Source organism: Siniperca chuatsi, linkage group LG2, assembly GCF_020085105.1.
Source record: "Siniperca chuatsi isolate FFG_IHB_CAS linkage group LG2, ASM2008510v1, whole genome shotgun sequence".
Classification (NCBI taxonomy): Eukaryota; Metazoa; Chordata; class Actinopteri; order Centrarchiformes; family Sinipercidae; genus Siniperca; species Siniperca chuatsi.
This window is the reverse complement of record NC_058043.1, coordinates 21,321,753-21,345,670: the sequence shown is the minus strand read 5'-3', so window position 1 is coordinate 21,345,670 and position 23,918 is coordinate 21,321,753. Positions and strand designations below refer to the sequence as shown.

The window sequence follows — 23,918 nt, the reverse complement described above, 5'->3', positions numbered from 1 at the left end:
TTTGAATGGAATCAAAGGGAAGTCCTTGGAGCCCGTGATGAGGTTGTGGTACAGGCTCAGGATAGACTCCCTCATGGATTATAAAATGCAATGTAGCTGTGACAACTTGCAGACCTTGTGGAGACCTGGAGTCCAGCTGGATCTGTGTGTGATGACAGACAGGATGATGTTCAGGACAACAAACTGTTTGTGATGCTGCTGCAGATGAAGAGACATCTGGAGCCACTCGTCCTCCCTGGAAGTACATAAAGACAGATGAGGGAATAGCAGTTTATAACTTCAGCAACATGGTGAACACAAGTATTTATTAGCATATTCATTCTGATAACATTAAATGAACATAAAATAAATGCGCATTTAAGGGGTAAGAAGAAAGATAACGAGGGCAAATAAGACGGAATAACACTTAATTCCAGCAATGCCATAAAATACAAGTATAATGTAATGAAGACTAAATGTATACTTATCTTTTGAAATGGGAAGCTTCACAGTGCATACATCTCCTTTCTTCTCCTCTTGTCTGGTCTCTTCTTGTTTCCCCCTCATGTCATTTCCTCTTCTCTCTAAAAGACAAATAACAAATTGGGGGAATAACAGTAAATAAGTTGAGGAATGACAAAAAGAACTACTGATCAGAATAGAAATTCTGAAAAAATAACAGAATAAATAAATATTTATCTTTTTATATAAGATGGTTGACAGTCCACGGTGTCTCTTCTCCTCTTGTCTCGCCTCGACAACTCCTCTTCTCTCTCTGAAAGACAAATAACAGATATGGAGGTTACACTTAATAGCTTCAACTGAGGTCAACAGAACAACTACTGGTCAATATAAAAACTCTGATAATATCATAAAATAAATGTATATTTATCCTTTTAAATTAGAGGGTTCACAGTACACGCTCTCTCCTTTGCTCGTCTCTTGTCTCATCTGGACTTGTTTCTTCTTCTCTCCCTAAAACACAAATGACAGACAAGAGGAGACAATAGTTAAAACAACTTCAGCCACCAGAAGAATTATATCACTGTATAAGAATTTTGATAATAACTTAGAATAAATGTATATTTATCTTTTTTTATAAGATGGTTGACAGTGCATGCTGTCTTCTCCTCTTGTCTTGTCTCATCTCTAATAGACAAATGGCAGATAAGGTTAATAACTTCAGCACTGAGGCACACAGAAGAACTATTGATCAATGTAGGAATTCTGATAATAACATCAAAATGTGTACTTTTTTTTTTTAATGAGTGTTCACAGTGCATGCTGTCTCCTCTCCTTTCATCTTCTCTCTCTTCTGTCTGTTTCCGTCCTTCACAAACAGCTCAGTGTTTATCACTCTGTCCACAGCTGGCTGCTCCAGTTAGCTGGGAGAGAAGTGCAGGAGGAGTTAATATCATCGCTGGTTTCTATCAAGCTGTTTCTGTCCTCTCCCTCTTCTATCAGTCTGTTCTTCCTGCTTGTCCTGCCTGTCACTGGTGGATCAGTAGTGTTGTAGCTCTGACTCTGTCCCTGCAGCTGTAATGTGATTCTCTTTCCTCACTCACACTGAAATCTGAAGCTCGATCTGAACTGCTGATGAGTCAGCAACATTCAATAAAGTTGGATGCGTTTCTAGCTCAAGAAAACACATTCAACGTTATTTATTGCTATAGAGGAACATGAAGAAATCCATTTAAAGTGCTTCTGCCGTCCAAGGCTGCAGGGGAGACTGGTGTTTATCCCAACACACATTGGGCAAGAGGCAATATGAGAGTTCCCCGAGTCCCCCATGGCTCCCTGTAATTTCATCATGTCAGATACAGAGGCCAGCTCTAAGAAATAAAGAAAGATGCAAGACGCACCAGTGCAAGATGCACTGAAAACACTGACCTCTGTGCTACTTCCATGATGAACAAACTATATACAAATGTACAATATTTACACCTCAGCCAACCATATCTTTCATATGGTGAAGCATGTCTACATGGGCCCCGGAGCAAGACACTACCAGGGGCCTCACCAGCCCTGCCAGACGCAAAGGCCAGCCCTGAGGAGTAAAAACTAAAGGTTTGTCATGCCACCCTGCCAGCTAGAGGATAAAAATATCATCACACTCTCAGGCATTTCTTTGGTGGAGACAGACTGCTGCTGCTCTCTTCCTCAGTGCCCTTCCTCTTCTTCCTCTGAGTTCTCGCACAGTATGTGGACTCTTTGGTAAACTTACAGAGGACTGACATGAGAACGTGGCCCTCTGCACTGTAGTCGCTTACTCTCCAGCGGTTGGTCAGGTTAGTGCTTTTAGAGCGGTACACAGTGGAGATGACTCTGGTCACAGTCCTGCCATCAAACTCCATGTTGCAGACGCAGTTCCTGCGGTCGGCCTTCAGGGCTCCCAGCTCCGTCCTCTCAGGAAGAACTGGAGTCAGTATAATTGGAGGAGAAGCGCTCAAGCCTGCAGTGGGCACCATTATACCCGCTGGTGTATCCGTTAAAGATGGTGTGGTGTTCTCCTTCTGCTCCTGCTCCACGGGGACGAAGGGTGTGGCCGTCTGACGTGAACGGAAGGATCCTTTGAATGGAATCAAAGGGAAGTCCTTGGAGCCCGTGATGAGGTTGTGGTACAGGCTCAGGATGGACTCCCTCATGGAGTCGACACTTGTGCTGCTCAGAGGACGGTTCCTCAGGTTGGTCATTAACAGCTGAAGGACTCGTCCTGGCCGAGGCAGAGCAGCTGAGTGGAAAGGAAAAGGAAAACATAATCACATTAGTCATGACATGGTTGGACTTATTAAAGCCCAGATTAAGAAGTCAAAATAGCTGCACATTTATGACTTCAAAGTACAGTACACATCATTTCACACAGAAGAACATAAAGATTCACAGCACGACTTATTGTGAAAAATCTTATTTAATGTGAAGACTTTAGACACAACATGACATTAAACAGCTTTGAAACCAACCCAACTTCTGTTTATTAAAATCTTGTTTAAAAAAGTTAGTCCTGCTGTTAGATTTTGACACTTGGTACAAGAGACATGTGAATGAAATACTATTTAAATATCCTTCAGATTGACAATAACATGTGAAAGATGGTGTCTGTTTCATTTCTGTACTTTTATTTACATGACATTTAAAATCAAAAAGATGAAAATGCAACTTCATTGTGAGGCTGCAGTCTTGTCTAAAATTATGTAATAGTTTCATTTAATTAAAAATGTAAGCATCTTATAGCAAAAAATTTTTTTTTTACTATATTAAACAGAGGTTGACTGGTGTGTTGAGCAATTAACATCTAAGCTCCGTGTTTCAACCAGGAGCAACTGCAGCATATGTCAAACTGATAAATGAATACAAACCATAATAATTATTTTATATCTTTTTCTGACATATGGGCACAATATGGCAGTAATAAGGGGACTGAGGGACTTATGTGATCAAGGTCACATTTAATGCTTTTACATTCAAAACTACAGACTTTTCCAGAGATAGCCTAGCCTACTTGTTTCTTGACTCAACAAAATCAAATTCAACTAAAGCAAGTACAGGTACAATTCTGCTGTTATTTTCCAATAAAAATGCATTATAAATATTTAACTGTATACAGGAAGCTCTGTTGAGATGTGACTACTAATCAAACAGAAGTGCATGTGCGTCACTCTTTGGCATCACGCTGTAAGAGCATTAACTACCAGAAGGACGGTCCAAGTATATTAGCTACTACACAGAGGCCCCGAAGTCCAAAAGATGATCATTTGATCATGTTGTGAGCACAAGGACAAGCTCAGTGCTTTTTTTAAATCAATGATTAGGTAAGAAAAAAACTATATAATCCTCGAGGACTTGGTACACTTCAAAGTTAGGTTTGGTTAAGCTGACTTTTCTTCTAAACCTACCTCTAACTTCAACAAAAGGCCAAACATGATCCGGTAAGGTTTGAATTTATGGGTTTATCGGCTAACACCTCCGGATGATTTCAATCCAGCGTCAACAATGAAAACTCGCTAACTCCGTCTTCCACATTCAAACAGGCCCAGGTTGACTACGCTGACGTGACGTCAGACGTCTGTCTCTGGCTAGTTCCAATAGCTGACGTCGTCTCCATGGTGTGTGCAACATACACAACTTTTAGCGGTTTTTAAAAAATGGCCCAGTCGCCATTTTGTCCTATACTTTCAATGTTAAACTCGACGACCCTTCACCATGCACCCCCTCAAAAAACAAGTTTTTTTTCTTAATCACTACATTAATATTCCTACTTCTTATTTTTCACCTGCCACGTGCTCTCTCATTAAAACCCAGCTTCTTAAATTATTTTACACTGGCATAACAATGCAGGTTTAATATTTTGATGCTGTTCTGGGGAAATATTTTCAACCAACAAAATGAAAAGAATGTCTTATTAATCTTATACTCTCTATTTATAAATATTGTATTTATTTATGATTTAACTTTATATATTATACAATATTATGCTGTATTTAATAATGATACAAACCAAACATATGGTCTAGTGTGTTTTACCATAGCGGTCATCCAGCAAACGGAGGATGCCTATAGTCAGCAGGTGTTTCTCACGGCATAAACCAGAGGAGGCCATTTTTTTCCCCTCACTGCAACAGCTGCTTTGTCACTTCCAGATGTTCAACAAAGATCTTTTCTTTCTTAGTTTTCACCTTTCAACTTGTTCCACAGTTGAAAACTTTCACAAGAGGTCAGCTCTTGTCAGCGCTCAGGTGCAGAAAGAAATTAGAATTGTGGCCTCTGCTTTTATAGGAGCAGCTAAACACGTGAGTCCTCATCACCATGACTACCAGTGAAAAGTTACTGATGTGGGCTGTAATTAGAAAAATAATATGGGATTTTATCATTATTTTAAACAATATGAATAATAAAGATTTATTTTTTATTTTGAATTTATGATTTTGAATCAAAGCCTGATTATATTAGAGCTGAAACGATTTTAGTAATTAACTGACTCCTTGAACAACAGAAAAATAATTGGCAACTCTTTTGATAACGATTAATCGTTTGTCATTAAAAATACAAACATTTGATGCTTTCAGAATTTGATGCTTTTCTTTATTATATATGTAAACTGAATACCTTTGGACTTTGAGATGGACATTTTGTCACTAATTTTTGACATTTCATAGAGTAGCCTATAGCCTTTGTTATTTCTGCTCTCTTTGTAGGCTATTTATTTCAAGTAAATGTATGAATTTATGAAGTGAATAATTGCCCATTTATAATAATAATAATAATAATGGCGAATATTATCTAATGTTGACATCAGAAAAAGCACTATGGTCACTTTATTGATGTGGCTGCTCATTAACAGGTCACATTTGTTACTGATTTGCTGCAGTTCGGTCTCATTCAGAAGCATGAGGGATTTGGTAGTGATGGCATAGATAATGGTGATTGTGGTTAACATTATCATCATTATTATGTTATTATTTTTATTGCTGTTGCTGCTGATAATATTGCCCTCATTATTATTATTGATATTATTAATAACAAAAATAGTGGTGATAATTATGACAAAATAATAATAATTGTTATTATTGTTTCACCTGACACCCACAACCAACCAACCGATTATTATAGTGATGATGACAATAATATTACATTTTTATATATATTATTTTGTTAATATTATTATTGCTGATTCAATTTTCAGTATTATTGATATTATTATTATTAATATTGAATCAATATCAGTCACAATAAATACAAACAAACACAAATCATCACAATAAACAAAATAATATTGGAAACATGGTAGCAACAGTGCAGAGATATTTTAATAGCACATTTCTCTGTTTATGTATATGTTTTTATTTCACACTTGCTTTGGAAATGTTAACGTGTGTTTCCCATGCCAATAATGCCCCATTGAATTGAAAATTTATATTCACCAGCTGCTTCTGAAGCTGGCTGCTGTGGACACTGGCAGCTGCACATGCCAAAGCTCCCTGGGCATCCACAGGAACAGGGGGTGCCCAAAGAACTCCAATGCTGGCATGGCACTAGAGGTCAGTGATGGCCGAGGTGGCTTCCACCACATTCTGTCCACCTGTGTGGTCCAGCTCTGGTTGATTAAAGCGTGACCACTAGAACAGGGCCTTGGCAATCCAGCGCTGATCAACTGCTAGCAGGGTGGGGATCCAACCAGCGGGCAGGAAAATTCTGCTCTCAATTAAACATATATGAGAATGAATGAAGATAGAGATATATATATATATATATATATATATATATATATATATATATATATATATAGAGAGAGAGAGAGAGAGAGAGAGAGAGAGAGAGAGAGAGAGAGAGAGAGCAATAACAGTCTGTACATATTTGTTTCAGATTCTTATTTTCTAGTATATTTCTACTACAGGATAGAGAGACAGCAAACTAAGAATATCATTGCATTGATAACTAGTTTATTTCTGCATATGACAATAAAGCCTTTGTATCCTTGTATTGTATCCCTGTATCCTGAACTCCCATCTAACTAAACTAAAATAAATGAAACTAAACTTTAGTCTGTGTCTATTACTTCACATGCAAGGTTATGCCTTAGGTTATGCAGCATTTGGTTGTCATTTGTCTATCTGTGATACAGTGTTTAACAATAATGTATTATAAGGAAGCTGTTCACAGTTTAATTTCTTATCACCAGTTACCAGTTAAGTACACTACTAAAGCGTAGTTTTATATTAGCTAGCTGGTTATGAATGGAGAATTGTTCGTGACTTAAGTAATGGTTAATAACGGTCCTTTGAAAATTAAAACAGCTAATGTTAGGTTACCTGCAGCGTGCTGGCTCGCTACCACCGTAGGTAAAACACATCTTTTCAATAATTGAACTTAACATTAGAAAATTAAAACCAAAAATATAGCGAAAGATGTCAGTCCAAGCAAAGTTGCGGTGCTCAAAAGACTTGATGTTCATTTCTGTGGGGGCCACTTCCGGCACCATTCGTGGTAGTTCTACCTGATTATGATTGGTCAACTCGTGCAAGGCGCAAAGAAGGTGATTGGTTTTCACAATTCTTGGTAGTGGGGTGGCATCTGACTGGTCAAATCTTGGTAGAATCTTTGGTAGTGATAGGCAACTCGATTGGCTCTCACGCACTATAAAAACTGTAAATCTAGGTTATTTTGGTAGTGACAGCCAATCACGTTTCCATCCAACCGTCAGTGATGAGACCATTTGCCTATTTAGAGGTTCCCCAAAAGTTATCTTCTATTTAACTGATGGGGACTGCAGTAGTCATACATTGTTAACTACACCTGCCTCCTACTTTTGAATTAGTTAACTCTCATAAGTGTGTGTATACTCAGGAGGGCCAGATAGTGTGTCAAGATGTCACTCTAGCGTTTCGCTGAGAGACAGGACTGAACTGTCACTGCACCGCTGAGAAAATGATCCTGAGAGTCAAGACTGAGGGAAACAACCCCGTTGTTGTGTATCGGGCCAGTGGCGCAATGGATAACGCGTCTGACTACGGATCAGAAGATTCTAGGTTCGACTCCTGGCTGGCTCGGCTTTCTTTTTCAACAGTTTGGCAGAGCATCCAGTTCTCTGTTTAATACTTATGTAACGTATAATATCAAAGAATGCCAAAATATCTGCTTATAATGGGGGAAAAAAACACCAGTTGGTTTTTGCAGGGTTAGCTTCCAGTGCCGTACACTGAGCTAACCAAAAATACTGTGTTAATTCAATAATTCATGTATTTTACTACAAATTACAGATACTCAATTATACTTATTTCATAATTATATTGGTTTTAGCTCTAATTCAATTAGCATTTATTATTAGGACAAAATTCTCATGTGAAGTTATCATGTCTTAATTGTAATTCTAACAAATCTGTTTTAATGTGAGATATAAATACTCGATCTTGTTACATAACTTGACAGCTGTACAGGAATTTGACTTTTATCATGTAAGTTTGAATACTTAAGTAAACATCAGTTACGTGGGTGACAGTACGAAAATGGATCCCACGCCGTCACAGTACATTTGAGATAAAACAAATACACCTCTAGGTGGCAGCAACATTAAGCATCACGGCCTTAATGCCTTGAGAGTTACAGTACAGTTGGTCTCCATTATTAAGATGCATTCCTGCCAATCCTTTCAAATGCACTCACTTAACTTTGAATCATTTCTGCTTCTCTTCACTCAGTTGAACTATCACTGAAAGCATGATTTGCTGAACGTTTAACACAAGTACAAGCACTGAGAACAGATTTCACCTGAGGGTCTTCTGATAATTATTTAATTAAAATTAAAATGATTTAATTGTTTCAAGCTCCATTACTTGAACACTGGAATCACCCACTGTACTTGAATGCTACAGTGGCAGTTGCTCAGACGCCCTGTCAGTGAGTCATTGTGATCATAGCCCATCATACTACAAGAAAAGTTACTCATCACAGCAAATACAAAGTTTCTACATTTTAAATAGACCTTCAACCTCTTTCCACACCAAAAGCTTTTGTTAGGGCTTTGCACTCTCCAAACACAAACAGACACACAAACATTTTTCTCTTCACTCTCCATGGTTTCTAAGGCCTTCAAAACACAGTGCTGATACACACATGTGCTCACACATTTGTTCCCTCCCCACTGCTCAGTACAAATCCATCTGATGCCTGTTGTCCCCTTGGGAATGATACTGGGTCGGTGGTGGGCGTGGGGATTTCTCAGGTGACAAACACAAAGTGCCAGGAGCTGCAAGGGGGCACAACACTCAAGTGTGTGAGAGTCTGCATGAGAATATGGCTGCAACACTGCTGACTGTGATGCTCATCGTCCCCTACATCTGTGAGGGAGGTGAGATGTTTTTATGACACAGCATGTCTGGTATTTCAACCTCTCAGCTATTATCTGGGAAATGAATGCATCTGTGTCACCTGTTTATGTGATAGCGCTGCTGAGGAAATCGACAGCGACGGACTTCCTTCAAAAAATAAGAGAGAAGCGTTCATCAGAGTGTTTTCCTGGAGGCTGCAGCACAGAGGTCAGCGAGGCTGGAGAACTGATAGAAGCGGATGTAGGATATGTAAGTTCTTTGTCAATTGTACTTTCTCTTACATTTGATGCCAATAGACAATTTGCTGTAGCAAACAAGTACCTGAAAAAATGTCAAAAATGCCAAAAAGACTAATTTGACATCAAATTGGTGTTTTGTTTTAGCTTTGGGAGAAACACAATCATGTTGCCAAATTATGTCTTAATAATGTAATTCATTACATTCTTTTCTTTCTATTAATTTATTATCTCTCAATATTCCCCTTTAATCTAATTCAGGTCAGGCTTTTGACTAAAACACAGAAAAATAATATACATTTCAACAGCAATTGTGATTAATTTAGAATGTATTCAGACTGAATTCCTCTCTGCAAGTTCTCCTTTTTCAAAACAAGTGAAAATGTCAGTAACTACAGACGGTAGTCAACAGGAAGGTTTCAGTTAAAAGTGGGCCATCAGTCTGTTTGGGCAGCTGACATGAAACTAAACATTGTGAATAAAGACCATGTCCAGAACCTGGACTCAAGAGTTGAGAAGCACTCCTCTGTTCAACAGGGATAAGGTGTAACTCAATCAAGCAAGTCACGGAGGCATTTACCATTACTGTGTTCCTCCATACCAGGCTTGCAATCTGAAGACAGAGTGAAGGCAGGCCATTAACGTTGACTTTGTTACTTAGTGCACCTGTTGCAAATATCAGATGACCAGCATGAAAGCCAGCAGAGAGGTGGAATGCGATCAACTAGGACTTCTTTCATGATGTAGGACATTTAGGTACATGATGTTCCTTTGTTTTGCATAAAGCCATGCCATAAACCTTTTTAAGAGAGACCTTCGTTGAGAAGCACACCTCATGGATACTATTAGCAATCAGAGCCTACCAGTGTTTTGTATTATGTACCAAGTTTGGAATAAATATAACAACTTATTTGTAGGAGGAGAGTTCCAGCCTGCTGTATAATGGAGGTGCTGCTCAGAAAGAAATAAACTATGTAAGTTGTAATAGTTTGGTGTTGAATCTTAACTTCATTATGTTGTTTTTAAATAAATAAAAGTCATATTACACAAGAAGTGTATGAATAAAGCCACTACTACAAAGCCTAAAAGCACTTTTGTCTTGCAGAGCCCTGGAGGGGAAGCTGTGGTGGATGAAGGATCTGGGATGTAGCCAAGAGGGAGAGCACAAGACAACAATGTTGTTGCCAACCAACAATACATTATAAATATAAAAGTATTATCACCAAGATGAACCTTTCAACAAAGGATGTATACAGTTAAGATGATTTGTTTCAAGGATTCATTTGCATGCAATTTCCTTTCTTTTAAGTTAAAATATTAAGAATGGTGATGAAGAGCATGTTTCATTTGTTATCTCCAGTTGCTATTGTTTTAAGTTTAGTACTTCATACTGTTACTTGTTACAACTCAGTAACTGTGACTTGTTACTGAGTTGGAAATAGAAAAAAGTAGGTCTCCAGTATGTTAGAAAATAGAAATGAGAATATCTTGTAACCACTGTTTCAATATACGTACATACATACATATATATATATATATATATATAACCAAATATTAAAATATATTTTCCCATTTCTCAAGAGTTTAAAAAATCATTCATTTCAATCATTCATTTTGCAGTATATTATAGCTAACATTTAAAAATATATATATTTGACCTCCCATGAAGCTTATGTACACATAAGTGCAAACTAATCATTCTCAACATGAACATTTTAATAAATGTATATTATATGCATGTTTGTTCATTTTGTCTCATTTTGTAGTAAATGGCAGATACAGATGGGTGACACCATGAGCCACCCGAACAGCTTCAGTGCTGTAAGATTATCCAAGTCTCTACTGGAGGGATGAACACCGTTCTTCCTAAAGATATTCCCTCATTTGGTGTTTTATGTTATGTTGGTGTCTAACTGTCAGTCCAAAGTCTTCCATAGGTGTTCATTTGGGTTGAGAGGGTCTTAAGGCCCTAGCATACTGTTTGATTCACATCATTTTCATACTCATCAAACCATCAGTGATCCCTCATGCCACCTCTATGTTATGTTTCTCCACCCATTTCTTCATTGTTTTTATTTGTCACCTGTCTGTATTTTATGAAGCATGTTTATGCACTCAGCTATCCACAAAATTACATCTGACTGGATCATTTGCTTAATAATAAAGTAGAGAGTAAAGATGAATGTCAGACAAAGTGCCCTGACAATCCACAGAAGATCACAGGCCTCTTACATGTTGCCTTCAAGTGCACACACACTAAACACACCTCATAATCATTTAGTTTAACATTTCAGAGGGTTGTGTGTAGTCCCCCTGCAATTTGGACCTGTGCTTTGTATGCTTTGTTATTGTTGTTGTGATGATATTATTAGTTGCAATCCGTCCATCTAGGCTACTGGTTAAAACAATCCAGGGAATTAGCACTGGCTCAGTTAACCCATTGATTAATCGCTTTAGTAGAAAACAACTCACTGACAGGAAAAACAGCACAGCTCGTGCCTTGACCTGTAGCCTGTAGCATTTAATTCATATTTGTGAACGCTGGATGTTCTCTGAATCAAAGAATAATATTGTCCTCTGTGTAGTTTCTATTTATACGTAGAGGGACTACTCCTAACTTTGAAAATATACAATGCAAAGTTGTAGTTCCCATAGGCCTATGTCACATGCTGATCACGGGCTTTGCTTCACTTTCTCTTCGCATATCTACTGGACAGATGACTAATGGAATGAATGAAGGGTGAAAATACACAGATTTGAGGCGTTACTCTTCTATATTAATGACTAACGCAATATCTTGCCATATTTTCAAGTATGACCTCTTATGTTATAATCTAATGTTATGCGTTAATAATTGTAGCCATGCACAGATGGCAAAAGGCTACTGCCTCTTTAATGTTGCCTTCATGTGTTCATCGTAAGCTCAAACATTTACACTTCAAGTAATACATACGAGCTTTCGAATCAAATAACAAAATGTACCACATAATAAGAACCGGTTTTTGTATGATGTTTTATTTAGGAAATCAAGTTACACAGAGTCAGTTTGTGCAGTGAATAAGGACTAATACAAATAGATAAATTGGCTTTAAAATGTAGGTTTTATATATAAACTGTGCTTAATTTAATTAAAAAAGTTATTCTATATAATACATTATATTAATATCAATTGGCATTGCATCTTGGAATATCGAATAGAAAAGAAACCTTTCTTGGTTTTATTTAGTACGTTAATTATCTGTCGTTTGCATACGTATGATGTTTCCCATTTCCGATAGCACAGGAAGGCAGCATAACAAACGACGGCAGTAACTGTTACGAGTTGACACTTTAGCGTTAGCTTACAGACAAGAAACAGAGGCGGTGTCGTTCAAAGAAATTTCATTTCACAATGTAAGTCTATTATGTTTCTACCAAAAGTTTTTACCAAATGTTACTCTGTTGAACTTGTCTAACATACCGTCCTTCCGGGTAGTAGTTAAACAGGATCACAGAAAAAAAATCTACGCCCAAAACTTTGCTACTAGCATGCAACAAGTGCTAGGACGTTAGTTTTCGAGATTTAGCTAAGCTAACTAGCTAGCTGTCGCAGCGTTACATTAGAGCTTGATAACTTTGCCCAGCACAAACTATGTTAACATTCCTTTGCAAGTTAAGTAGACAAGTAAAAGAAAACAGGCATGGCATGCTTGTATAACGTCCACAGCTGCATAAATATTAAAGTTGGATAATGAGCTTTATGCTAGTTTTCTTCGTCTATGGTCACAAGCTAGCCTTTCCTCCGGATCCGGATTTTCTGTTAGGTTGACCTAATAATAGCTAGTACCTACGTATATTCCGTTAAAAACAAGCTGAAAAACGTTCGTAGTTTAGCTTAGTAGTGGTTGTAAATATTGCAACTGTAATTAATTGGACACCACTACAATTTGAGCAATGTACAAGTAGTGGTAACGTCAATTTCAAAACAGGAAATGCATTGATGGCTAACTATCTTGTTTGTAGTCAGTAATTGATAAGATAAGAGGGCAATTAAAGTTGTGTAGGTAGGATTGGGTGATGTTTTATTTTTATCATTCACTGTTTATCGAACTTTGATCATGTTACAATAGTAATGTAGCGCAAGCCAAATCTCTTTAAAAATTCCCTTGTTTCCCCATTTCCATTAACCTCCCACATCCCTTCATCCATTCCCACTCCTAACGTTACTTACCACCCGAAACACAAAAAGTTTGTAACGTACTTAAGAATGTATAGTGCAAATCAAGAATCTCGATGTTCCAAAGTTATTTTGCATAGTAATTGTTTGGGTGATGTTAATCCTCGCTGAAGATAGATCCAGGTATAAAATATATTAAAGAAGCATTGTAGCCCAAGTTTTAGTGATAAGGCAAAGGGAGTTTTTCAGAGCTTAACTATTTTCTGATTGGCTGCAGTCAAACTTGCAACCCAGATTTTGCTTGTTCTTTCTGCAATAGACTAAGTGATGTTTTGATTAAATCAATAATGGACAGTCTTACAGACAGGATTTTATAATGTCAGGATTATATGAATCATTTGATTGTCATTCATCATGATTTTTTGTAAAGTCAAAGTATTTAACATTGCTCAGCCTTAGGTGATGCAGTTAGTGGTTCAGTATGATACACAAGACTACAAGATACATGACGCAAGATGTTAACCGCCTAATTTAGTACGCTTACAATATTTTTTTCACTTCTACAGTGCAGCAGAGAAACTGCGAGTACAGACAAATTCATATATCTCAACATTTATTTCTGTTGGGAGTTAGAAACAAGTAGTAATTGATACAGTATATAAAATAATAGTGGAAAAAAGTTACTTTTATTACTTTCTGTAATTGGGATTCTCCTTTGCTTCAGGAAGACCTAGGCTGTTTAGTTACAGTTTAGATGTTATGGCGTGGAGAATGGATGTATGACATGGGGCAGGCATAAACCCATTTGAACACGTCTTACACAGGTCTTAAACCTCTAGGGTTATGAGAGATAGGAGAAACTTTACATAAAAAGTAAAGTCCTGCTGTATTCACAATGAAATGGACATTTTATGCTTCCAGAAAGTCAGATATTTATTTTAAATGAAGAAATTCAAAAGATGTCTTAATTTAAACATAGTGACCTTGCTGTCAATAATCTGCTAACAGCCATCACTGGAAACAAAGTGGCCAATTGCCGTTAACACGGCAGACATTTTGACACATCAAAAGAGGAATAAATATAAATGTAATATAAATAAATAACATAAATGATTGCTGCAATCCATTTATGTCAGCCAGTTTCAGGGCCCTGTTATTGTGCAAGCTGGCTCACCTGGCATGACTTAATGGAGCACTTAAATGGAATTGAGTCATCATTCATGTTAATTATACCTGTGCCTTTTGTGCTACGACAAATCTGAACGTCTGTTGTGTAAAAGGTCAATAGAAGATATGGTCATTCATAAAGAATACAGATTCTACAGAAAAAGTTAGATTTGATAAAAATACAAGTTCCAGGGGTGAATCTATACGGTGATATTGCAGCAAAAGTGAATTATCAGGTGTGTTAACAGGCAGGCAACAGTAGTTACTGACTGATTATTCGATCGACAGAAAATTAAGTATTTTGAGAATTGATTCATCGTTTAAAGTCATTTATTGTGTAAAAAGAGGAAAAAAATCACAGGTTTCAGCTTCTCAAATGTGAATCTTTTCACTTTTTCTTAGTCTTCGATGATAGTAAATTAAATATCTTTGGGTTTTGTTGTTGGTGTTTGTCAGACAAATCAAGACATTTTGAGAAGTCACGCTATTTCCTGACATTCTAGACCAAACAATCGAGAAAATAAATGGTAGATTAATCAATAATGAAAATAATCGTTAGTAGCCTAATGGCTAGATGTATGATGTTTACCATTTACAATATTTTCTACTTGCCCAATTGGGCTGGCAAGTCAGAGTTCTGCTTGCCCCTAATGTGTTTTCTCTGGCCCAGCAGAGAAAAACGGACTGTTGGGTTGTTAGTTTTGAATCAGCAATAAAGGGGAGCAATAGAGCTCAGCAATGAGGTTCTGGAAGCGAAAATCTCATTAATATTCTGAACAGAGGATTTAGACTATTAGCCATAATGTCATAACCATCCAAGGTAAACTTACCACGAGCTATGAGATTGTGAAACGATGGTATATGCTCCAATAGAATTCACAAGTATGAGAAGTAGTGCACCAGGCCTATTCAATTGGTGGCCTGCGGGCCATATCCAGCCCAGAACCTTTTCAAAACATCTGGCTATTGACAGTCACAAGTAGGGAAGTGCTCTGCTGAAAATATGTCTCTGTCAACCCTGAAACGTAAATTTGACAATGAAAACCGTCAGTTTAACCCTGCCTGGACTGGTAAGTTTATTGTTTATTTTACCGTCATCTCCAAACACCTGCTATTTTTTAGTACATTTAGTACATTTGTTTAAAATTTGTCATTACCAAAAACAAAAAAAGGTTTTAAATAGGCTGCTGAAAATGTCTGGCCCATCTACATTTCCTGGTTTTAAAATCCTGTTACCATGGAAATGTGTACCGTACCCGCGAACAGCTAGTGAGCTTTTTTCCCCACTTTATTTATACACTTAGCTGCCACCACTGAACTCTACGATTGTTTACGTTTTGTTTACCACAGAGCAACCATGACTTACCTTTCTGACATGCTGCCTTTTTTTTTTTTTTTTTTTTTTAAGAGAATCACTACAACTCTATAATAATGACAAAGGTTAAATTCAAGAAGAAGCGCAATACTATCGTTAATTTGGAAGTTGTTGGATAGGTGTCATTTGTCAGTCCAATCTGTGCCACTGAAAGTCAAGGGCACTAATAGCAGCAGCAAGTTAAAACAGATGCAGATATAGGCATGGCAAGGTGTGCCATCTACAGTAACTGAAAGCATTAGCACTGTAATATTGACACTTGTGCCACCTGAAGGAAATGTGTGGTATCTGTAGTTGTTTGTTTTTAATAGGTGCCTTTTTGTGTGTTTTGAGGTTTTTCATTTTACACTTGTATCAACTTTAAGCTAAAATAAAATGATTAACTAATATGGAAACTTATTTTGCCACAGAAACCTCCAATGGATATTAAATACTCAAAAACTAAAATATGAATTAAACTTGTGGTTGTAAACTTGAACTTGTGTTGCCTTCATGGGGTCCACCTATTCACCATTGTTGGGTTTGGTGTTTGTCTTCCTTTTGAAAGGATTTACATCATGGGTTGTTTTACTTCAGGAAATGAAGTAGGTTAGGCCTACTAGCATACATCAGTGCAGTTTCGATTTACTTTTATGGGTTCCTCTGTTGTTCAAACCTAGACAAGTGGAATGTAAGTGAGCTGGGGCATCAGCAGCAGTCGGCTCTGAAATGCTGACAGATTTTTATACACTCTAGCTGGCTGTGATGTTTACACACTCAAGTAACAGCCAGGTTGCAGGATCAACCAACAAATAGGTTTGTTTTCTGACTTTGTTGTGCAGCAGTGTACATCAGGATTGTTCACATATTGATACCTAGCCAAATCACTGATAGTGTGCTCCCTCATCTATTGTATGTTTCTTGCTTCACAATACCTTTTCTAGCCCAAGTAAGGTTTGGGTTTGTAAATTCACTAAGTAGGAAGTATTTGGCTAGAAAATATGGAAATGTGTCCTTTGCTGCTGCACGCTGCTTCCTCATCCATCTGTACCTAATGACTGTTTTAAAAAATCAAAACAAATATACAGTATGTCTAACATAAGCACATTTCCTTCTTATTGGTGTAATCTTGAAACTCAGAAGGGTCCCCTTTCTGTAATACCAGGAGAAATAAGAGAGAGGCTGTGAAGGTTTGGGTCTGTCAGCAGTGTCCTGGTCAGAAGGTCGGTGTAGTTTAGGGAATTTGGTTTGTCAGCCTGATGTGAGAGTTGGTACACAGCACATCTAGTCTGCAGTTAAATGCTAAGAGATCAATTGGCCCTGCTCACCATCAGGTTCTTTGGCCCCTTTTTAGCTCTCACTTTTGTTCCATACCTTTAATTTAATATGAATCTGCTATTTTAATTTGATGAGCATATGTTAATTTGTAGCTTTTATTGTCACAAGGGATGATGAGGGATGTTTTGAACATAGTAAATGTTTTGTGGGTTTTGTGTTTGCATTTTAGTATACATGGGTGCTGTGTGCGATAACATAACAGTAAAAAAGTGATACATCTCCAGCTGTCCCGGCTGTCTTTTAATGTGGGCCGAGTCAGAGTATTTGCTGTAAACTGAGTCATAATAAGCCCTGTATAATCCCTGCAGTTTGGTGTAAACGCCTTCAACCCATTCTCCTAATTTCAGTCATCTGTTGTTAAGAGAAGTGTTGTCACTGCAGAGCAATGCTGTCTTAAGTCAGAGGATGGCAGTAGCTAGCCACTGTAAAAAGGGCTGCAGGAACAAGGAATGCATATCAAATCTAGAAATTCAATCTGCATTAAATACAGTAAACAGTATAATTTCTTTGTTCCAGTTTATATTTGTGTCCTTAGAACAATCTTCCCAAGTTGTTATGAAGTAACAACTGTTAGAAATAAGAATTCAGAGGCATGCTTGCATTTTGAGATGGGCTGGGTGTCCGAATTGCACAGCTGTTCATTTTTTCCATGCATTTCAACCAGATAGCTATTCTCAATTATTTGACTGTTATGAAGCATTGATATGAAGCATTCATCCTGCAGCAAAACTTAGGACAACCCAGTCATTCTTAAGCTATATCACCATCCAGTGTATTCTTGCTTTACAAATAAACCCCCATTCTCATATTGTCCACCCTTAGTTCTCATTTCTTTGAATCACATTTCAGCCACCATACAGACATGAATATTCAATTCAATTCAGTTTTATTTATATAGCGCCAATTCATAATAGAAGTTATCTCATTCCACTTTTCCTATAAAGGAGGTCTAGACCGTACTCTTTATAATATTATTTACAGAGACCCAACAAATCCCACCATGACCAAGCACTTAACATTACATTTTAAGGAAAGTAAAAACACACCAGTGTGCTTAATGAATGCAGTTATTGACAGAGGGACAAAATGGAGCGTGAGTGCAATATACAGTAAATATTCACATAAAACACACAGCTAGAATACCCCACCTGTAACTGCATGGGCCTCTCCATGAGCTCCTTCAAATTGGAGGTTGTGCTGTGTAGCAGACATTTACCTCTAACACAGAGCCAACCCTCCTTGCCTGGAAAAATCTTAAGATGTCTTTTACAACAATTATTCACATTGTAAACAATTTGACATTTTAATTTAATTTAATGGCCAAAAATCACATGATTCTGTGTCAAGGGAGTATGAAATACTAAATGAGTTTACTGCCCTAATTTCTGCTTTGTTTCTTTTGAGAGATTTTTCTTGATACTGAATTCTACTGTATTAATCTGCGAATCTATATTTATTTGTAACAAAATGGGAAAAACCGGGGGGGGGGTTGCTTTAGAGTTACTGTTGGTGTGTTGTAAAACAGGGTAATACAGATATAGGTAATATAGGGAGAGTTATGTAGGTTGAATATTAGACTGTATTTTAAGCTGCAATGTTTCTTTAAGTGAACTTATAAAGTCACAGGTGTGTCATCATCAGTTCATTTGGTATTTTTTGGTTTTAGTTTTCTTTTTTTTTTACTGTGGCTTTGACTGTGATTCAGGGATTACATAGCTATGTGATAGACGAGAGGCTAAGTGTCTGTGATAAGAATGGATTTTTGCAATTGTGGTTCGCTTCCACTTATCACCATGTTATTAGTCATATGTGTCTTTTTTATTTTAGGTGAAGATTGAGTGACATGGTATGCAAAATATATTTTTCTGAAATCTCACAGAAGGCTAATATCTACACTTAATTTTCTTCATTTCACCAGGTCAGCCCCCGATCCAGAAGGTTCTGGCGCAGCGTCAAGCAACAGACGCTTGCAGCAGACTCAGGCCCAGGTGGATGAGGTATGATATGTCTGATTACTGGCTTACAAGGTTCAGTTGAAGCCCCAGACTTATATTTTCATGCTGGTTGATGTTGATAATAATCCCAAAAGATACATTTATAATAATCTCAATTATTGCTCTACCATTAGAAATACACAAATTCTTGATTTCCATTTATCATTTTTAAAGAAAGCTACCACATGTATAACACATGTTATTGGACTCATAGTATTCATCATTTTCAAATCATGCCATCTAGGAAAGGCATGTTTATTTGTTTAACGTCTTTCAAATTCAGAGGCAATTCTACCTAGTCTACCTCTCCCAGTGTACATCATTTCTCTCACCTAGCCCGCTCTTATTGAACTCCAGTTTTCCCCCCTCTCTCTGTCTTCAGCCACTCTGTGTGACTCCATTCTTCCTTGAAGTCTGTCTCGAGCAGAAACTTGCATAACCCTTGGCAGCAGTGTTATGAATCACCGCAACGTGGAATCAGTAGCTCTCCAATACGCTAAATCCACATGTCATTTCACACGCCAGGGAACATTCAGTGAAAGCCATTTCTTCTCTAGTTTTTAGAAATTATTTTCAAAACCATGCCAGTGAGGCCACCATGAAAAATAGTTGCCAAGTCTCCTCCTGTGGTTTCACTCTTAATGCCCTTTACTGTTTCCCTCTCTCTTTCTCAGTTGTGGCCTCCTTAATGTAAGCCCCTCCTACACAGAACTTTACCCTTAGCGTGTCCCACAAAGCCTACAATTGGCTGTTCGAAGTTTATATAATCACTGTCTCCATGGTTATGTAAGGCCTGCATGGGCCTACACGCTCCTCTCCACCCTGCTGCTCTGTCTGAGGGGAGGGGCAATAGCGGGGTTTGTGGATCAGTGGAACATATGGGTTATGTGTATTCTGTGATAATGCGTGTACGCACATGCATGCCTGTCTGATTCTAGGTGAACTCTGTGTGTGTGTGTGTGTATATATATATATATATATATATATATATATATATATATATATATATATATATATATATTATTTTTATTTATTTATTAAGGCAGTGTTTGGTTGGTCTTCAATGAGGTCTAGTCAGGATTACCCAATATCCCAATATCCAGTACACCAATGAACAGGATTTAAAAAGTACTGACATTAAACCAAGTGGTTTGTTTGTTTGTTTGTTTGTTTGTGTGTGTGTGTGTGTGTGTGTGTGAATAGGTGGTGGATATTATGCGTGTTAATGTGGACAAAGTGCTGGAACGTGACCAGAAGCTGTCTGAACTGGATGACAGAGCAGACGCACTGCAGGCTGGAGCCTCCCAGTTCGAGACCAGTGCTGCTAAGCTGAAAAGGAAGTACTGGTGGAAGAACTGCAAGGTGCCTAAACACAGTTTGGTCCAAAAATCACACCATAAATGAAATAACTTTAACTGATCTTAAATTAACTCCATACTAGAAGTCTCTAGGCTGGAAGTGGTCTGAATTATATTGGTCTTGAAAAAGCCTCGCCCTTTAAATGTGTTTCATGTACACCCAATGAATAGTTTGATTTTAGCAGCATCAAAGATAAATTGTTTGACTACACAACATACAGTATATACATGTTCCATGTACTTATGATAGTGAACTGAAGTGAAACAAACATACAGAAAAATAGATTGTTAAACAAAAAGAACTAGTCTTAGAAATGATAACAGACTTTTCTGTCAATAAATAGACATCTTAATTCCAGTGAATGTGTGTGGCACTGAATTTTACTTTACCCCTTGCAGATGTGGGCCATCCTGATAGCTGTCATAGTGATCATCATCATCATCATTATTAGTGAGTATCAAGCCTATGGTTAGAGAAGTTTGTCGTTAACAGTACTGTTGCAGTTTCTTACTTTTTCTCGTTATGCAATCCTGTGTTGTAAAATTATCAATAAATCTATCTTGTTACTTCCGATGATCGAAAGAATCTCTAGGATTTTCAATGAGGTGCTGCTCATAGCCTTTAATATAAAATGTAACCATCCATCAACCTGCATATAATTACTTAGAGGTTTCAGTTTGATCTAGAAAGATGATATTGATTGATCTATATACAGTGTGTTGAGATACAGGAAAGTTAAATTAGAGATCTGTTTGTTAGTTATTATAGTTACAGACATTCCTTGGTAAAACTAGTTTAGTTAGTATCTAGTCTTTCATCTAAAAATGCCCTACCTTCTCCACAGTTTGGAGTTCCTCGTCATAAAACAGCAACAAGAGGAGGAGGAGTGGAAGAAACAATGAAGAAGAGGAGAGGAGCAATGTGCACAATTAATATCTCAGAGGAATACGTCACATGATTACTGGCTACTGAGCTCTACAGCATTATCCCCCCCCTTTGCAGGGGGTCTTCATTCTTTGTCCTGGTTTGCCGTGTGTGTGTGTGTGTATGTATGAATTTGTGTGTGTATTTTCAGATGTGTGTGAGTAAAGGATTGTCATAATACCAGAGTTTTACCCTGCATTACTACACCATACCAGACATCAATAAATTTCTATTACAGTGCTATGCCACTTGCCAAAGAAAACAGACACATACATACAGAAACAGGCTGATAATTAAACTCCAACATTTTTTTTAAGTATAAATGAAACATCTTCGACTGTATGACAAAGCACACACACATACTCCAACCTCAGGACTAGTGAAGAATATTGTTGTAAACTCTCCTCAACTTATATTTACTTTTTTATGTTTTATTAATAGCCATTTATTTTGTGTGCCAGGCTAAGAAAAGTGCCTTTAAAGATATGCTCTTCTTTGTTAGTGTAGATTGTAACAGTAACCCTGCATATCATTAAAGAGATGCCCCTTTCCAACACATACACATTTGTACTTTTCAGAGTGCCAATATTTTGATTAGATTTTTCTCCTCATTTAAAAAAAAGAAGTGCTGGTCTGTCATTTTATGAATGGTTAAGGTTGACCAGGGAATGATGGGATCTGATGCCTTATTTTATTTATGCACATGGTTGAGTGCTAATTGAGTTTTCTGTATAAGACACTTGATTTTGGGTTTAATAACAAGGAATTTCATTGGTCCCCCAACAACAAAAAGCTAACCAGTAACACACTGTTGACCCACCTGATCACACCTGTCCTTGTGCATCTTCCTTTGAGGAGGACTTAGTTACAGTAAAAACTAGTATGGGCTTGTGTTTAGATAAGTGCCTGTATGCTAAGACAAACAGCCTCACAGCTAGGCAAGGCTGGAGAAACTGCCACAAAGTTTTAAAAAGAAGAACAAAAAAGTGCTACACTGTGTTAAAAGTGGTGAATGGTCTCAAGGATGTGCAAAGAACATTTGCCTTTATGAAATATAAAGGCAAATATAAATAGTATTAAAAAAAAGTAAGAAAATAGTAGTGAACATATGCCTTAATATGTTTCTCCAATGGAGAACAGCCAAAATACAACCATGCCTTATTGATCATATATACCAGCCAGTAAAAGAGTTGTGCCTTCTGAATGCTCTCACTGTCCAAACAAATACTGTGCTGCTTGCTAATTCAACTGAGCTTAACCTTGAAGTCTTCTGTTTAGGCACACTGGCATTGATCCCATCTGATCAATGCAAAGTACTTCTCACGTGTGATAGTTTTATTATTCCTCTAACAATACCTTTTTTTGCAATCTAGCAATCTATTATATGTAGAACTAACTTTAGGGAGACTGTATAATTATTTTTTTTCTAGTTGCTCTCAGCTGCTGAGCATCATGCGTGTTTGAGTGTAGAAGAAAAAACTTTGTTGGGCAATGACAGTGTGATATATATATATACCATACCAACACTGGATGATTGCATTCCCTGCTATTGCTTCCATCCTATTAAAGTAAATGTATTTTAATGAGACAAACAATTTGTGATTACTTTGTACATTATTTTCATTCTGTCTGGAATTTCATTACTGCAAGTAGAACTGTTGATGTTGCATTTTTCAGTAGTTTTTAAGATGCATGCATGATTCTGTGTTGATTGAAATGAACACTAACACAAGTATTGGCTCCTTAGACATTTTTATAGTATATAGCCAAACTGTAGCCATTAAGGAAATGTGTGTAATATTTTCAAAGGCCACTGGAAATGCTTTTGCAGTGCAGGCTTTTAGACCAATGTATGAAATCGTCATCATCCTCTCATGTCCACGCTAGAAATTTGAGACCCAGTTTCTTCCGAGCCTTGCTCATGTCTACCTACTGGGAATGCATTTGGAAATAAGTGCAGTTCTACTCTTTGGCCCTAAATGACTTTTGCTTGAATAAAACAGATTTAACTTAAATCACAAAGCTTCATCTGATCGTTTTTTTCCTGATCTGTGACAGAATGAATGTCAAAGGTTACTCTTTTCAAAAGCAGCTGAGGGACTCACTCTAGGTCCAGCTTCAGATGGCTATATCGTCCCTGATTCCTCTGTTGGAGTCTGATACAGCCATACTTACTCACTAATTCAATAATTCAAAGATCCAGTGTGTCATCCACACTGCTGAGCAGCTCATTGCCTGTCACCTGTGTAGCAGGTTAAATGTTTAAATGCATTGAACTGATCGTATCGAATTACCTTAATTTTGGTAAGAGGAAGGAGCAGGTTTACACTCACTTCCGGCTATCAGAATAAAATCAGCGTTCATATTAAATAACAGTGTTTAACACAGTAAATTCATTTTAAAACGGGACACCACTAATTTTACAAGGAGAAATTGATTAATTAATAATCAATTGAATGAATTATCTTGAGTCTGTTTCGCTCCATCTCTCCATCTCTGCCCCACTGTGACTGGTGGCCCAGGTTGTCTTCTTTTCTAAACTTGTCATCTCAGAGATGGGATGTAATTAACAGACAGTGTTGATTAAAT

The 23,918-nt window shown here is 37.4% G+C and overlaps 2 protein-coding genes and 1 non-coding gene across 7 annotated transcripts; 2 read left to right on the top strand and 1 right to left on the bottom strand.

Moving 5' to 3' along the window:
• Positions 1-473: 473 nt before the first annotated feature.
• LOC122868019 lies at positions 474-6,962 on the bottom strand. 5 transcript variants are annotated; one of them, XM_044179555.1, is made up of 6 exons: positions 6,786-6,962; positions 5,898-6,168; positions 2,204-2,710; positions 1,232-1,364; positions 899-1,128; positions 474-754 (listed from the first exon to the last, which is right to left on the bottom strand). In XM_044179555.1, exons 2-4 carry the CDS (start codon positions 5,941-5,943, stop codon positions 1,333-1,335), a joined length of 585 nt encoding a protein of 194 aa, XP_044035490.1. In that variant the 5' UTR covers positions 5,944-6,168; positions 6,786-6,962; the 3' UTR covers positions 474-754; positions 899-1,128; positions 1,232-1,332. The 5 variants fall into 5 exon arrangements, with proteins under 5 accessions (XP_044035490.1, XP_044035515.1, XP_044035483.1 ...); XM_044179580.1 differs by lacking the exons at positions 5,898-6,168; positions 6,786-6,962 and adding an exon at positions 4,653-4,774; XM_044179548.1 differs by lacking the exons at positions 5,898-6,168; positions 6,786-6,962 and adding an exon at positions 4,501-4,729.
• A 488-nt stretch (positions 6,963-7,450) lies between these two features.
• Positions 7,451-7,523, top strand: trnar-acg. The gene has a single exon. It is a non-coding gene; the product is annotated as a tRNA-Arg (tRNA).
• A 4,761-nt stretch (positions 7,524-12,284) lies between these two features.
• vamp3 (vesicle-associated membrane protein 3 (cellubrevin)) lies at positions 12,285-23,344 on the top strand. The gene is made up of 5 exons (XM_044179525.1): positions 12,285-12,430; positions 18,971-19,049; positions 20,250-20,408; positions 20,804-20,855; positions 21,250-23,344. Coding segments are annotated over exons 1-5 (312 nt in total). The 5' UTR covers positions 12,285-12,428; the 3' UTR covers positions 21,270-23,344.
• Positions 23,345-23,918: the final 574 nt, after the last annotated feature.